This window comes from Protomyctophum parallelum (genome assembly GCF_964188405.1).
Source record: "Protomyctophum parallelum genome assembly, chromosome: 12".
Lineage (NCBI taxonomy): Eukaryota > Metazoa > Chordata > Actinopteri > Myctophiformes > Myctophidae > Protomyctophum > Protomyctophum parallelum.
Genome location: NC_139712.1, coordinates 22,505,725 through 22,524,187, shown reverse-complemented (window position 1 = coordinate 22,524,187; position 18,463 = coordinate 22,505,725). Strand labels below are relative to the sequence as shown.

Sequence of the window (18,463 nt, the reverse complement as noted above, 5' to 3'; positions counted from 1 at the left end):
ATATGACGTAAATTCTCCATTCATTGTCAATGACATTTAATGTGCGTTAGGACAATAATCTACGTTTATTATTCGGCCCGAAAAAACGCACCGGTGTACACATTTATGCCTAAACTTTGTAATCATTCAAAAAGAAAGAAAGAAAAAAATAATCTACATGGACACTTTGTGTGCTTGTAGATGGGTTGGTTTTTTTTAACTAGTAAAAACAGTTTAGGCCTAAGGGAAACAGTGCGCACACACACACACTCTGTGGACCAATAGGGGTTCTTGACATGAACATGTTTGAGAGCCCATGGTTCAAACAACATTAGGAATTAAGCCAACATAATCAACAAGACCCAACAAATTATAATAAACACTGATACCAGCTGTGGTGGTTATCTTCAATGAGAAATGTACATCCTGTGGTCTGGTAGGACACCTGCTGGTTGACATGAGGCATTGCATTAAAGACAAAAGGCAGTTTAGCTTCCACTCAGACAAGCTGTACCATCAACAACAATAACAATAGAAATACCTTTATGACAATAGACTTGCTATTCATGTCGGGCATCCGGGTTTTTTTCGTTGATAAGATTTTGTCCATTTCTGCGATAATATATTATTAGCCTATTAGTAAAAAACTGCCGCTTTGGAGTTGCTATATGACCTAATCTGGAAGCACTCCTACACAAAGCCATAGAAAAGGGTTTGGTGGCATTATCAAATTTAATTCCCCACACAGGTCAAAAAAGTTAAGTAGAAGGGAGAATTAGTTGTAGAACAAAACATGTTGTCTATCTCCTTAAATGTCCTTGTGTGCTTTTGCCATGTAGGAAAAACTAAAAGGGAGTGAAGAACCATAATCACAGAGCATAAAAGCATTATCAGAACAAAAGATGAACAATCTGCTATAGCCAGACACAAACAGCACTGTACATCGTATACCGTTATGCACACTGAGGTTTCAAGGCCTTAAAGAGAGGTGGGGACAGAGACCGGTTATTATTGCAAATAGAAGCATTTTTTATCCATTTCTTAAATACCTGAATTTCCTAAAAGGTCTAAAGGAAGAGTTGGTGTTTTAACTGTTTTCTATGAATATTGTTTTGGTATCATGGTTTGTGTGTTGTCATGAGATACTGATGACTTCATATGATATTCTGTCTGCTTTTTATTAGTATAATTATGTGTCATTTAATGAGACATGGCTGTATGTTTTTTTTTTTTCATCAGAAATTCTATACAATCATCATGGCATTTCCACAAATTCCTACACTGACCTACACTGCTGGTGCTGGAAGTGCGGATCCTACAACATTAATAATCAAGACTCTTACTATTACTTGAGAGTGCAGGTTTTATTCTCCCATTATCACATTTGGATCAGGATTTAGTCAACCTTGGCTTCACCGTTTCCACTCAAAAACAAAAAAAGTTATAAAGAAACAAATACATATACTTTGTTTAAGTAACACACAGGGTACACAGAACGGTCAATCAGACTCTTGGACAACATGTTTACCATATACTAAAAAGGGTTAAGACACAGAATTGTAAAGCGGCCGCTTCCTCACGGGTACATTTGTGGGAAAAACATACTACCTTCCCAAAACCCTCAGACTTCATGTGAGAAAGACAATTCCTCCTTTTGCTGTGAAATGTCCACTTTTGAGTGCTTCTGCTGAATCAACGGTGGTTGTGCACTTCTCTTACAGCTACTATGCAAATTCTTTTTTTTTGTATATCACAGGCAGATAAGTTGTAATGCAGTGCAGAAGGATTTATGCTGGTTTTGATTACTGGACACAATGCTAGGCATATACCATTTATTTAGGTTAAACACGTTTAAATTGAATGTTAAAACATTGTTCGCATTATAAACACATCATGTTAAAGCACTTAATACAATAAGTATTGCATGATAAGTAATTGACTCATCTGATGGAAAGGTAGCCATTAGCAGTAACATAGAACAATATTGAAAACTGAGATGCAGGTATTTCAGAATCAAATTATTGACTCTGAATCAAATCATGAGGCCAATGCAAATTCAAATTAGTATGAATGCAAATATGATTATTAACATTCAGGAAAGCTAGGTAACACATTGTTTTCATACAGAAAGTAAAAATAAACAAGAGAAAGTAATTCAGTCAGTGCTTTAGATCCACTGCTTTAGTATCAATGATTTTTCACTAGATTAGAATACTTTAACTATACATTTATTTAGTGTGAGATGACCCGAGAGCCCAATGCACTGCAAATTGACCTATTTGTCCCCAGTTGGATGTAGTGTGTGGAAGGAACACGCTATTCCAAGCAGTTCCTTTCCCCTCCATCAGGTGCTGGTCAGGCGGAGGCAATTTAGAGACCAGGATTACTGCATGTTTTTTCTGAGGGTACCTACCCTAGGGGACACGGGGAGAACATGTGAGGGTACCTACCATAGGGAACACGGGGAGAAGATGCAAACTCCACACAGAAAGGCAGAAAGCTAACCCCACCTAGTTTATGGGTGCTGATCACACGCCCCTGGAATCAAACCCAGGACCTTCTAGCTGTGAGGCGACAGCGCTACCGACTGCGCCTACATGCCTCGGATGCACCGCGTTTATTGGAAGTTGTCGATTTAAAACGTGTTTAAAATGCCATGTAGACACATTAGTCAAATGGGTACATGGGTGTTCTGTGTTTGACAATGTGCAGCCATTTATAAAATGATGTGTATGAGCTGTCTAATTAGTGAATGTGTTTTCGTACTTTGTAGGGTCAATTTGTAGAACACTGAGCTCGGCCACCTTAGGTTTATCCTCCGTATGGGATCTAATGTGTATCTTAAGATGTTCATTTTGGATAAAACGTTTGCCACAAATAGTACAACTAAAGGGTTTTTCCCCTGTGTGTATTCTCATGTGCTTCTTTAGACTTCCACTTTGATTAAAACTTTTCTTACAAGTTGTACAAGTATACGGTTTCTCCCCTGTGTGTGTCATCATGTGTCGTTTTAGTTCTCTATTTCCACCAAAGCTTTTGTTACAAATTGTACAACTGAAGTTCTTCTCTCCTGTATGAATGATTAAGTGTGTCTTCAGAGTTATATTTCTATTAAAACTTTTACCACAGACATTACAAGTAAAGGGCTTCTCACCTGTGTGAATCCGCATGTGTCTTATCAGATCTCCCTTATCGCCACAGCCTTTACCACAAACTGCACAAGTAAACGGTTTCTCGCCTGTATGTACTCTCATGTGTATCTTTAGTTGTCCACTTTGTTTAAAGCTTTTGCTACAAAGCGTACAACTAAACGGTTTTTCGCCCGTGTGAATCCGCATGTGTCTTGTCAAATCTCCCTTATTGCCACAGGCTTTACCACAAACCGTACAAGAAAATGGCTTTTCGCCTGTATGCACTCGCATGTGTATCTTCAGATTCCCACTGTGATTAAACCCAGTGCCACAAACTGCACAATTAAAGGGTTTTTCCCCAGTATGAGTCCTCATGTGTATCTTGAGATTACCACTGCGATTAAACACTTTGCCACAAACTGTACAACTGAAGGACTTTTCAGACGCTTTCCTCTTTCGTTTCACGGACGTACTTCGTTTAGACGATTTCACGTCCTGGGACGGCTTGCTACTCGAAGACGATGTTTGTCCTTCCACACTCTCTGTCTTGAGTGATGCCAATGTATTGGAAGCTGACTGAGCCTCCCTGGTCTGACCCAAATCATCACACTGTTTATCGTCAGATTCAGAATCATAGCCCTCTACCCCGGTGTTCTCCCACTCATCGTAACTGTCTTCGTTGTCACATTCAGAACCACGCGAAGAGAGGAGCTGCTCATCGCTAGTTGGCTGCGACGTTCCGTAGCCCTCTACATTAGCTCGTGTTTTCACGTGCTCGGCTGAGGTGCTGGCTAGAGGCTCTGTCTTTCCGTTTTCGCCTTCGCTTTTCACTGCTACGGTCATGATGGATGCATTGGCTACCTTCGGTCTCTGAAGTAGCTCCTTCTGTTTGTTTGCAATCTGGAGAGGCTTCGGTTCCTCCTTGACCAGACCGGCTCTCCTCTCCAGATGTTCAGGGGACGCCTGTTTACTGACAGGCAGTGGCAGGAAGTCTAGGAGGAGAAAAATAACAACATCGATAAGGACGCCAACGAACTGGCATCATAGCCGTGTTAATTTCGTTGACAAAAATTATGAAGAAAAACGTTCGACGGCTTCCTTTTTTTACTGACGAAAACAAAACCAAAACAAATTAAGTACTGAGCTAAGATGACTAAAACGAGGGCTAAATGTATTGACATAGTCAACAAATAGAAACTAGACTAAAGTCATTTTGTGTGGTTGTGTGTGGTTGCACTCTGAAAATATCAGATCTACAAGCTCACAACTAGAGCCCGACCGGTCCTTCGGTCGAACTGATGTATCGGCCATTTTGGGGTGGACATCTGTGTTTATTTAATCCGATGTCCCGATGTTTATACAGGAGGGGGGAAAGTATTTAATGTTTACTACAGTCCATCCTGCACATATCACTCTCTCTGTCCTGCACCGCTACTGGAGAAGTATATCACTTTGTCGGCACGCAGCACAACTACCCCCCCCCCCCACACACACACACACACACACACACACACGACACACCTCTCTAGAGAGACCGAGAGAGAGAAAGAGAGAGCGCAACTCCTTACTCCTCGATTGTCTTACTAACACCTTTGTCTCAAATTGACCAGCAAAACTATAATCCACAATGTGTCCTTGACTCCTTGTTCCAAATTGCTTGGAGTTGGAAGTCATGTGCATATTGCCAGGCATGTGGCAACAGCAGCTATTAAGACGGTGAGCCTGTGCATTCCCTATAACTTGACCGCATAGGCAATCAAGACCATTAATTAAAGACAGCTGTGACTGTCACTGTGTGTAGGGCAGGCTAATCCTTCCCTATGGGACTATAAGCTCTAAACCCGAGATGTATTTATGTATTTATTTTTTTACCCGAGAGTGTGTCGCCCCACTTCTCGATGGGGAGTGTTGCCCCATCCAGTAACGTCAGCGTTGACCCAGCAGCCACCGCCCGTGTTCTCTGTCGCTTGTCCTGTTCCTCTTTCATCCGTGGAGGCGTTGGTTCCTCCTGGACCAGCCCGGGGGTCCTCTCCTCTCGTTCTGGAGAAGTGGGAGATCAAGGATTAATATTATTATTTCTCTTACACAAATCCAGTATAGTCTTATTTTTTCTTTTACAATACCGTTTCAATACTGAAAATATCAAACCCTGCTTTTTTAACATATGTATTTAAAAAAAGTCAACAGTATTTATTAAATAGATTTAAATTGCCACCAGTTTATATCAATATATGATATCATTACATGCCAAAATGTCACTGATATCTTCTAGAATGATGAGTTTGCTTAAAATGTTACATTATCTACTTATGGTCCTCCTAGATGACTATTGCTAACGTTACAACACTACTCACTTAGCCTGAGCTAAAGGTTTCTGGTCTAGAGGGGCGGGGCGCGGCTGAGATTTGCGCGCACGCCCCGATTGGTTCACCGATCTGTCCGTCAGCCCCGGACCCTACTCCCCCCCCAAGCTAGTGCAGCGCTACGTCACATAATTTGGAGCGACCCGGAGGATTGACTCCCACTTCTGGACCAGGGAAGCCAATGCGTTCCCCCAGGCTTTAAAAAAATTACGAAAATTAAAGCCTGGGTACCGAGGCTACTACTCACTATACCCTGATACTGTATGAGGGCAGTCATAGTGGCTACGAGCAGCACGGTCTCTTTCTTTCTTTAAGCCATTAAGACCTGGAACGCATCTCTGTCACCGTAGCTTTTAAAGGAGAATTCCATGCTAGAAGGCTTTCTTACCTTTATTTGTAGTTGTTACGTCCCACCAAAGAAGTCCAGGTGTTATTTTGTGAAAAAGTGCATTATTGACTTTTTCCCCTAATATAAGCCCTCAATGGGGGTTGGGTTTTTGTGCTAATTCGCTTATTTCCATTGAAATAAGTAGTAAAGTGTGCCGCTTGGGATACTATTTACATTATGAAGAGGAAATACATTTTTAGCGAATTAGCACAACACCCCATAGCCCCATTCAATTCAATGCAATTTGATGCAATTCATTGAGGGCTTATATTAGCGGAAATAGCCAATAATGCGCTTTTGCACAAAATAACACCTGGACCTCTTTGGTGGGGACGTAACTACAAATAAAAGGTAAGAAAGCCTTCTAGTATGGAATATTATTTTGAACTTAAGCTCGTAGCCGCGCTATGATCTTGTAGAAGTGCCATTGCAGAAAAATTGTGAAAACGTGTGCAAATCTTTGAATATATATTCTTTCACAGTGAACGTTTTTAACTCAAATAATTGATTCTGGGTGGAACAACATATTTTGCCTCATTCTGGAGGCCCTTGACATGAACGTTTGAGCACCACCGATATGTTTTTCAGAAAACTGTCAGGATTTAGGAGACATTTTGTAGAATCTGGTCTCAGGTCTTAAGTAATCAGTAAGCAGGCAGTTTCACCTGGTTCAGCCCTCACTGGTTCAGTGTTATTTAGGTGTGACATGATTCCCGGCCACCAATATGAATCGTCCTACTCTAATGACTTTATCGTTGATCGGCATGCACAAATAAATATGCAGTACATGAGCTTGGAGGCACCCGTTTTAAAATACTCCATGTCCTGCATATGTGCAATTTTGAAACAGACAGTGATTTATTATGAGTGCTACCCATGTTATCGTGGCTGCAGAGTTTGACAGAAAGCTGTGTTCACATAACATGACAAAGGAGGAATAATATTATTATTATTGATGCCCAGCTTTGTGTGTACCTCATAGCGATGATTTGATTGGCTGAGGCCAAGGGCTTAAAAAGTGAGGACGCCAAAAGTGAATGGCCGGAATGTGATGATGTGAGCCCCTCGCTTAACACGAGTGTGATTTTTTTTACACAACGTTGACAGAGATAAAGAGGATAACCCAAGCTGTCTGTAGAGGTGCAACTGGGATGCTGATTAGGCCTGTCACAAGTATTACATAATTGCCAAATCGCAATTATTTGAGATCACAATTATTTTTGCAACCAAACCAATTCGGATGGACCCGTATTTGGTTTCATTTTACACTCGAGTTAAATTATTAAACATATCTGCATTGCCTAGTGTACAAGAATAACAGATGCCTACGAGTATGTGGTGTGTCCCTATTTGGGGCATTTCATTATAGCCACAGTTTCAAAAATATTAGATGCCTCGAGGTGATGTATGTATACTTTGTATAGCCTAGTTGTCAGACTCAAAGTCTTTATTCCCTATTCTTATCAGCACATAAACTGTGTGTCTGTTATGACACCTGCATTTCCCCACATTAGCCACTTAAACCCTATAGTCTACTCTAGACTTAGGCCCCTTTTCCACTATGGGGTGGAACCAGAACTATCCAGAACCTGAACCTATTTTTTTTAGTTCTGAGTTTGTTTCCACAGCGCACAGCGCGGTACGGCACGGTTTCAGACCAGGTTCTCAGAACCTTTTTTCGGCCCTGCTTTTGAGGTAGTACTAACGCTGAGTTCTGGGAACCTATGGGCGGGGCCAGCAGCGCTGCTGCTCTCGATTGGTTGAGCTGAGGTGACAACACTGAGGAGACCGGAGCGAGGCGAAGCGCACAGCCAGTCAGCCACACAACACAACACCGCACATTTTAAACTTCTGAGTGCGACACAGGGCCGCGGACACACAGAAAAATAACCTGGAAAAGCCCACAGAAACACTATGGCCACGAGAGAGGGAGAGAAAGAGCGTGTGTGTGCGTGAGGGAGAGAGAGAGCCATAAAGCTGTCGCGACGAGTTTGCTTGCAGTTGTTGTTCTACCGCTAACAGCTAGGCTAACTGCAGAGAGGGGTGTCCGGGGGGTGTGTGTGTGTGTGTGTGTGCGAGAGAGCCATCTATTCTAAATTGTCAGAACAGAATCACAATATTATGAGGCTAATGCTACTGGAGATTAGTAGAGTATATTGTTTTATACACGGACAGTAGTGTGCACTAGACTTTTTTTTCTTCAGGGCAAGGCATTAGGCATATCATTACTAGAAATGTGCTGTACACAATACTACACATTGGAATAATTAAATTCAACTAGCACAACGGTTAAATGATTTGTATTTGCACATTTCTTGATATTGACATTACAACTGGACTGGATGTTATGGCACAATCTGCTCAAGAGGCACTAGAATTGTCATGTTAAATGCTATATTCAAAAGGTGGATTATCATTTAGCATCATATGAGCTATACGAGATTTATTTTTCTCTTGCCGTTTAAGCAAAATATTGTAGACCGGTAAAGGTTGGAGAACAACTGGTCTAATGCATTTAAAACGGGTGTTTTACTGTTTTCCCACTCCCCACATGGAAAGGGGCAAATATAGCCTATATAGCGGCAAATATAGCCTATATGCAGAATGTATGCTGCATCCATGTTCATACACTACAGTATGTGCATATACAGTATATGTATTATGTATAGGAAATATATGTGACAGCTGTGGCATGTGGCAGCCACAGCTGTGGCATTATGTGACATGTGGCATATAAAAATATGTTCATATTATTGGTTTAGAAAAGTACATTAAAGCAAATAGATTTGAAAATAGACAATCTACAAGCTCACATGTGTCTCATCGAGCTTGTAGATTGTCTATTTTCAAATGGCCGAAATGTATTTAAGTACAATACTATATACATAGCTACTTTCCACCACTGTTGAATATAATAACCAGTCATTATTTAAACATGAATATCTCTGTATTCCGGGACCCCCCCCGGCCGTGCCAGGGGGGGGGGGGGTGTCCCTGCCGGCCGAGCTACTCAGCAGTGGGGGAATGGGGGGGGGGGGGTTCTGGTTATATGGAAACGGAAGCAGAACTTGGTTCTGGAACTACACATGGTTCTGGGTCCTGGAAAGTTCTGGTTCTGGTTCTGGTTCCACCCCATAGTGGAAAAGGGGCCTTAGTCAACTGGACCCGAGTTGGTTCTGACACTAGACCAGGGGTTCCCAAACCTTTTCATGTCAAGGACCCCCAAATTGGCACTAATTAGCCCACAGACCCCCATTTGAAAATATATGCCAGGGACCCCCATAAGAGAAGATTTTCACGGCTCTAGCAGTAATTTTCAACCCGTTTAATTTCAAGGACCCCCAGTTTGACATGCATTAGTCTACGGCCCCCCATTTAATGGCATTTCTATCTCTGGGACCCAATTTATATTGTAAAGAGTGAGAGTGTACAACATATACCCCAGCTAAATTATAGTTTGGAACCCCATGGAACTCCCTCAAGGACCCCGGACCTCAGTTTAGGAACCACTGCACTAGACAGTGACAGTGTAGCCTACTTGGACCGATTTTTTCCCGGTCTACACCAGCACATGTCTTTGCCAAAAATAGCCAATCTGCAATTTACATCGCTATTTTCTGACATCATGCCCAGGGAGCAGCAGTTTCCTCTGTAGCCCTGAAACATGACTGTCATAAGCGTCATGTGAACCATATGGCTATTTCCTCTGGTACACTTGTGACTTACACTATACACCAGTGCCGTGGTTCCCAAAGTGGGGTCCGGGGACCCCCAGGGGTCCCTGAGGGAGTTCCAGGGGGTCCCCAGCTAAATTATAGTTTGGAAACAAATGGACCCTTATGGGTTTGTAACTCATCTGTACACTCTGAAAGTTCAATTTTGGGGGGGTCCTTGTCCTTGAAATTAAACAGTTTGGGAACCACTAGCAGTACACTACACCGAGTCTGTAAGCACGGGACCAGCCGACCAGGGCTAACTACAAACAAACCTGTCCCGGCGGCGTGGTGGTGCAGCTTGCTGTGGGGGTTGAACACCATGTCCAGCAGCTTGCTCTGGTGGTCCAGCACGCTCTCGTACTCGTCCACCTCCCTCTGGAAGAGGCCGCAGATGGAGTCCACGGCGGCGGCCAGCCGCTCGCCCACACGCCGCCGGAGCAGCCTCGTCCTGGCCACGGCGTCCTCCTCCGCGGCCCCGGCCGGTTGTTTCTCCAACAGCAGGAATATCTCCTCTCCCGCCGACGTCACCTGTTCGCTCACCGACGACCGAAAAGACTCGATTTTGCACAGTTTCCCTCGTTTAATCGACATTTTTGTTTGTTTTCCTCACTCACACAGACGGTTCTGTCTTTCGTTTCAGCCCTGACAGAACGTAAACAAACACGCGGATGAGATGGAAGATGTTCCGGGTCGGTTGGGACTGCATGGGGGTTTCTGCCTTAATTTCGCCCCCTGGTGGAGAGTGCGTTGTGTATCCGTTATATGATAATATTTATTTAGTAGTAGCCTATAATGCCAAGTTACTTTTGAAAGAAGTAGAATAATCACACCTGTGTGAAGTGAGGGTCGCTCTTATCATCGTACAACATCGAGCAAATTATGGTATCATTATTTTTACATGACAAATGACAATACAACAACTCAAACTTAATACATATAGCCCACAGGTATAATGTTTTACGTGTAAGTGGTGTAACCTCTATTCATCTAACGATATATAATATATTAAAGTCTAACTCATGTTGCTATGATTAGGTGATGTAATGATGATGTAAAACAAAACAAACATTGAACTAATAAACCAACATTAAACCTGTATATAGGAGGCGCTGGCACCCCTAAAAAAATAGTAGGCCATAGCTACTATTTTCCCCCGAACCCACCTCACCCCTATAGGCTACCCATTTTTCACAGGCTGGAATGGCTTATGGTTGACGTGACGAGACGACAGAGTACAGCATCTTGCAATGGGTCTGGTCCACAAGATTCTCTACACCACCATGATACAAAAGGTATACTTACATGATGTGAACATGCACGCATTGCACAGTGCATCATTATCAGGCTTAATGCCACAGACGAAAAACAGTCTAAGTCCACACTATTGATCCATAATGTATAAATGATAGATAAGGTTTCAGGACAACGAGGCCTTTTCGTGGAGGGGTCAGAATGAAATTTGGACTTAGACAGTTTTTCGTCTGTGGTACTATTGTTTATGCCCAAAGACTATAGAGAAATGTGTTTCTATGTAGAAATTGTAAACATATTATATATTTCGACCTTAATTATCAAATGTTTAAGCATGTCCTAACCATGCACTTTACCTTTAAACATTTACCAAACATTTTTTTTAACATCATGGAGGAAAAAGAAAGACAATGTATCACTGAGGTGCCCACTCCCTAATTGAGAGTGATGGCCTAGCAAGCGCACCACATATCATAATAGGCTGCATGGCTAACAGGGCTTGGGCACTACCCTACCATCTCTCTAGTGGGGCACCGACGATCTAACAGGGCTTGGGCACTACCCTACCATCTCTCTATAGTGTGGCACCATCGATCTGCAAGCTCACAACGCGCTGCATGTGGACGCAACACTTGGAGCTTGTAGATCCACGGCTTGCCAAGCCGTGTATATCCATGGATACCGCAAGCCGTGTATATCCACGGCTCCCGTGACAATTACCTAAACATGAGAGAGGTGTTCCATATATGCGCATGCACGATGATTCCATTCACACCTCTCTCTCTCTCTCTCTCTCTCTCTCTCTCTGCACCCTCTCTCTCTCTCTCTCTCTCTATCTCTCTCCTCACATGACCATGACCATGAAATGGAAAGCAAAATACAGCACGATATAGTTTCACATGCCACGCATAGACTTGTTGGTGCGCAATGGCATTTGGCCTGGGTCGTTATTGGTAGGTTAATATCCACAGTTTCTCTGTAGCGGTCCGCAATTAACCTATTGTTCAAGCTTCACACTCCAATACAAATTAAACTATTTGAATAAAGGTCGTACACATCATTGAAATTAACCTCTGGGAAAATCCCTAATTGAGAGTGTAGGCCTAGCAAGCGCACCACAGATCATAGGCTGCATGGCTAACAGGGCTTGGGCACTACCCTACCATCTCTCTACTAATTATGATGATTATCCATAATGTATAAATGATGGATAAGTTTCAGGACAGATATAGGAGGGGTCAGAATAAATCATGGACTTAGATGGTTAATCGTCTCAACCTGTGCTTCTTATTTAACACATGTATAATTGTAGATAGTTATTGGTTGAAACAGTCCAACAGGTTTAGCTATATCTGCTATAACACAGTAGTGAATGTAGCACGTGTGTAGTCCCTGTGCTTTGTCACAAGATGGGGCACTTTCCTAGCATTCTGTGTGGTGTCATTGAAATTGATTGACTGAAATTTGCAGTTTGCACATACATGCCTGCTCTATCAAATCTAGTATATGTTCACACACTTATGTTCTATACTGAAATATATATTTTTTTTTAATGGAAAGAAAACAAATGTATAATATAATTCAACATGGATCAGATTGCCCATATTTGGCCATCAGACCAGTGCTATGATGTCAGTCAGCTTTAATGTCAGCAAAGTGACTGGTGGGTCCATATTTGGGCATAATTCTGAAACGTATTACTGGGATATAGGTAACCATTGCTTAACAAATTAATTTGCCATTAATGGCAGTAATGTCGGGGGCATGTAATCTGGGCACACATGCCGATTTGGGCAGGAATCACACATGTCCATATTTGGCTTCATATATCAACTTGCCTGTCATTCATTGTGTTGACAACGCGGGAGCCTGGCAGATATAAAATACAAAGTTAAAATACTCTGTTCCAATTAGCGTGCAGCTGTGACAGATCAACTAATGACATACTGCATATAAATAATTGTGTTAGAAACTGCATCTAGCCACTGTCCATTTGCACCTCACATTGAGCCATTTAGTAACTTTTCGACCATAGCTACTGATAGCAGAATTAAAGCAGAAACTACAATTATGTTTGACCCAAAAGTTGTCAGCGGTGTTGCCTTGGCCGCATCAGCACTTACATCCGGTTACTACATTCACAAAAGAGAAAAGACACAAATGAACACTTTCCTGAAGGCCACTGTGGAGGAAATGGACCAGACCTTCGTCAAGGAGAAGAAAGAGTGGGAGGAGGAAAGAAAGCTACAAGAGGAGAAGATCAAAGACGTGGAGCAAGAGAGGACGGAGGAGAGACTCCAACTGATTAGAGAAAAACAGGCACTGTCCGAAAAACTAAAACTCCAAGAAAAGGAACTGTTGGCAGACCATAGAGAGAAACTCCTTCTGACGAGAGCCAAGAAGGCTTTGGTGGAACAGTTACTCTCCGCGAAACAGGAGTGCAAAGACACAAGGAACGAGATTAAGACAACACAAGACGCCATCTTGCAAATGGAAGAGAAGGTTAAGGCTGCGGAGGAGGAGCGGAACACCGCAGAGGCCAAGAACCTGACGCTGGAAGAGACGATTAAAGAGATGGAGGGAGTGAGGGCGATCATGGAGGAAGAGAGGAAGGCCGCAGACCTCAACCTCCTGCAAATGCAAAAGAGGTTGGAGGAAGTGGAAGCAGAGGAGAAGAGGAACTACCAGGTGATCGTATCCCTCAAGGAAGAGAGGAGGGAGCTGAGGAACAAATGGGACGAGGAGAGACTCCAACTGAACAGAGAAAAAGAGGCGTTGTCACAACTGCTACAGAAGCAACAGAGAACAAACACGGTTCTAGAGGCGGGCGAGGAAGATTCGGGAGGATCCCCACCCCAAATGATCTCTGCGGAGAAAAATAATGAAAACATGACCAAGATGAGGACGTCAGAGGACAATGTCCTGGCAATGGGAAAGATGGAGAATGGTTTAACTAGTGAGCACGTGGCGCAGCTCTCGGCTCTGAACTTTCTGGACTCGAACGCGGCAAACAGAGCCCGTTCTATGTCCGAGAACAACAGAATGGCAGCATGTGAACCATGCGAGACCATGCATGTGAGCACGTGAGAAATAAGGCAGTATAGTTTTCAACTGATTTCGAACCACGGATCATCAATCCTCCATTCATCCATCTTCAACCGCTTGTCCGTAGTCGGGTCGTGGGGGCAACAGCTCCACCAGAGAGCTCCAGACTTCCCTCTCCAGAGCAACATTAGTGACTTCCTCCCGGGGGATCCCGAGACGTTCCAAGGCCAGTGAGTCGATGTGTTTCCTCCAACTGCGCCTTGGTCTGCCCCAGGGTCGTGCCTCGAGGACCTCACTGCTCCCTACACTCCCTACACCCTCACACTCTCTCTCAAAAAACAAAAAAGTTAACCGCTTTCCCAGAGTTATCCACAAATCACCAGTTCAAAACCCTTGAAATAGGGCATTCGTTTATGAAAAAAAAAGATAAAGATAAAATATGTAGATGCAATGTTTTTCTGCCTGTCATCTCCCCCCAATAAGAGATACAATACTATCCAATACTTGTCCATGACTTGTTCATGGAGGACAAGACACAGAGGGGATAGCTCAAGCAGTGTCGGCTAACCAAGAGGAAAAACTAAAAAAGTTATCCAGATGGTTGACCTCCTGTCAAACAATGCTACAGAAAGTCTGGATCTGCATATGAATCCAAATTTGGACACGGTTTCAGTGCGATAACACCCCCATTGACTTTTATAAAATTAGAGACACATAAATATGAAAAATAATAAAAAAATATAAAATCATCATGTGGCTCTATATAAATATTGCTACTTCCGGGCCCCATCCCTATACTCGTTATCGATTACACTAATCTAGGCTCTGTTCCATTTAGTGTGCAGTGGTCCTCAAACTTTTTTAATTTCAAGGGTCCCCATAACTCCGAGAGACCCCTTACGGGTCCATTTGTTTCCATTCATACACTATCAGAGTTATAGACCTGTATGGGACGATTTGGATGGGACCATTTGGAACCCACAAAGATACTTCGAGGCCCACTGGTGTAGCAGAGTGCATGGTTCCACTGAGCCAACATGCACAATAGCATCACCCTGACTGTCCAGAATGGATCATATAGCCTTAATTGTAATGTCATTGGTAACACCTGTGAAGGAAGTAGGGAAGGGGCCCAAGTTCTTTCCAAAATGGCATGTATGCATAGAGCCCCTTTCGAGATGATGGATGGTGCATTACAAACGCTCTCCTTTGTAATACTTTGTATTGTGAAAAATAAACCTGTTCCGGTGATTTGGTACGTGGTTAAGCACACAGCATTTGGCAAATGAACTCCAGACTGTTAATACTTAATTCCTTTATGTCTGTCTTGTGCATGTATTCATTTAGATATCAAGTAGCCTACTCTCTGCAGCCCCTCCCTCTAAACTGAAAGTCACTTCTAAGTTTCACTTTCCAACTGAACAATTATTTATCTTAATAGATTTTATATCACACACCATATGCATGTGGTAAACACACACACACACACACACACACACACACACACACACACACACACACACACACACACACACACACACACAGAACAATCATATAAAAAATCACGGTAATGAGCTCAACCCTGCCTCACATACCATTTAAATCCGACGTCATGTTGTAGTCCTGGTCCAAGTGGCACCAGCTCCTGTCCGTTTCTCATTGTAAAAAAACACACCCGTGTGAAGTGAGGGGCGCTAATATATTAAAGTCTAACTCATGTTGATTAGGTGATCTAATGGTGATGTAAAACAAACGGTGCCAATACAAACATTAAACGCCATTAACAATAAAGAGACAATATGATGTAATGAGGCACATTATGATGTACATTTTCCCTTCATTGTCAATGGTATTTACAAAACAAACATTGAACTAAAGACAATGAATTGAATGATTGTCACAGCAAGATTTGGGAGACCAGTAGCTTTGTTCTTGCAAGGAAAGCGGTAAAATTAGACTTTTGTGGTTGTTTTAATCTCAGGTTTAGTCCGACGGAGGGACACAGTATAACTCTATGGGGACACAAGCGACACAAAAGTAGGACCCGGAAGTATCTCTGGAGGGGGCGCTTACGTCATGACTAAAATACTGAATTGACCAACTCTAGGAGGCGTGACCACATTACACCTGTCCTGGCTTCCCCTTTACTGGCTGCCTGTGAGTTACAGAATTGATTTTAAGATTTTACTGAAAACTTTTAAAGCCTTGTATGGCCAGGCCCCCAGTCAAATCAGAAATGCTGGAGCTGCATGTCTAAGTCAGCCTTATAGATCCTCGGGTAAGGCTCTCCTGGATGTTCCCACTAGTCACCATGTCACCACGGGTGACCGCGGGCTTTCTCGCCAGCTGCCCCAGGCTCTGCTAGCTCAGTGTACTCTGTTAAATCACAACCGAAAACTACACCAAGGCATTCTCTTAGTATTAACTTATGTACTGTATTATGTAGGAGCCATTAGAAGAGAGGCATTATTACTTGCGCAAGCACAAGTAATAGTTTCGCCCGGCTCGTATGCACCGTCCCATGAGCCAACCCGCCACTTTTGATGCGTATGCACAGTCCCAGCAAATTGTGCCTGATTTGCTGGGACCAGATTACATGGTGTGTATATGTATGTAATTAGCTCTCAATGATGACGTAAGAAATATGTGGATTAAAGGACCCAATGCCAGAGTGTAATTGGTTTTCGATGGCGACGTAATGACGATATGTTTTAGTGTTGGGAGGATTAAAGGTAATGCTCATGTGTGTAATCTGGCACCAATGCCGTATCAGGCACAGTTTGCTGGGACGGTGCATACGCATCAGAAGTGGCGGGTTGGCTGGGACGTGCATACGGCGCAAAGTAACCACAGTATACCGCTAATCAACTTACTAATTACATATACATATATACATAGTATATATGTATAGCTCTAAATGATGACGTAATAAATATGTGGATTAAAGGACCCAATGCCAGAGTGTAATTGGTTTTCAATGGTGACGTAATGTTTTAGTGTTGGGAGGATTAAAGGCAATGCTCTTATGTATACATGTATGTAATCTGGCACCACTGCCATATCAGGCACAAGTAGTCATTACGTAACATGCATAAAGTAGGTAGATAGCAAATAGTTTAACCTAATAATTCAACATTTCAAATGTTCCTTCACAGAGAAACTGAGATTTGACAGTTTGTAGCGGTCGAAAGTACTTGCACGCTCTGCTTGCGCACTAGTAGGCCATTTATGGCCTACTAGTGTGCAACAAGCAAGTATGCACTCGACAGAGTGCAGTTCTAGTTTAGATTATTTCCAGTATTATTTTTTGACCACTTGGTGGTGGCCTTGAGAAGCACAGCACTGGGTGTGCACTTACTGTATAAGGTGACACAGGTGCACTGAGCAGGGCAAATACTGGACAACTCACCCCGGTGCTTTCCCATTTTCCTCCCGGAATTTTCACCAGTGAGGGGGATAACTTTGTAATATGCTATTGGCTGTTTGTATTCTTTTAGGAAAAATATAAAAAGATACTCCTGTGGAAAGGCTATATTATTTTACTTATATTGACCCTATAAACAATTTAGTATTATTTAGTATAGTAAGGTTTTGCCCACTCAAATGGTACCTCGTCAGATTATCCCCACATATCCTACAACAATTTATGTGAACAGACTTCACTGTAGTAGCTTTTCATAAATTATATCTGTACTTATAGGCTGTCTGCTGTCATGAAAGTTTATAGTTAGAGAAATTCAAAGTCCAGCCGTCTGCTGTCCAGCTTCTCCCACCCCTCACTGGGGAAAATTATGGGAGGAAAACAGAAACGGGGTGAGTTGTCTTGTTACCAGCAGGGTTAGACACAGGGATTGGGGAGCCAAACCGTTCCTACCAGCAGCACTCAACAACCACAAACAGACAGAAAGGAATGAACCATATTCAATATAACTGGTATGTTTGTCATTCCAACTGCTCACTGCTACTCAATAAATAACTCTCAAACTGCATCAAATACTGGACATCCATCCATCTGTTACTATTTTTCTGTATGTACTGTGTAGGATCACTCCATCATACCTGTGAAGTAACTGCAAAGGAGACAATAGGACCTGGCTGGAAGGTGAAAAAACGTCAGTTACATATTATGCTTTACTTGTTGTTTTACCTGACAACTTTGTTGTTGTTTTACCGTGTTGCACATTTTTTGCCATATGTACACTTGTACAGTGCCTTCTGTGTGGGAAGTGAATGTGATATCGTTTATTTATGTTTTTGGTGTTTTATAATCCCGTTACGGATGGGTCTTTACGTCAAGACATTAAAATGTAATGCATTTATTTATTCATTCATACATTCACACACACAGACACACACACATTCATACATTGGACAATTTAATATAATATAGGATTCAATTAAACTATAAAACATATCACTCAATAAAATACTAACACAAATCAAATCCCACAAATATATCAAACTTGATTTGACATCTTTACATGGCAATGTTGACTTCGTCGTTTAAGACTATATGACGAAGAATTCCGTCATAGTTATAGGAAGTCAGGAGAGGCTTTGGAATGTACAGCCATCTCCAGTTATAAAATG

General features: G+C 42.4%; 1 protein-coding gene across 2 annotated transcripts; it reads right to left on the bottom strand.

The window, feature by feature from the left end:
• Positions 1 to 1,472: 1,472 nt before the first annotated feature.
• Positions 1,473 to 10,187, bottom strand: LOC310867982 (uncharacterized protein). 2 transcript variants are annotated; one of them, XM_083778182.1, is made up of 4 exons: positions 9,850 to 10,187; positions 4,983 to 5,150; positions 2,426 to 4,102; positions 1,473 to 2,393 (listed from the first exon to the last, which is right to left on the bottom strand). In XM_083778182.1, exons 1-3 carry the CDS (start codon positions 10,166 to 10,168, stop codon positions 2,721 to 2,723), a joined length of 1,869 nt encoding a protein of 622 aa, XP_083634308.1. In that variant the 5' UTR covers positions 10,169 to 10,187; the 3' UTR covers positions 1,473 to 2,393; positions 2,426 to 2,720. The 2 variants fall into 2 exon arrangements, with proteins under 2 accessions (XP_083634308.1, XP_083634309.1); XM_083778183.1 differs by having other exon boundaries at positions 1,473 to 2,388.
• Positions 10,188 to 18,463: the final 8,276 nt, after the last annotated feature.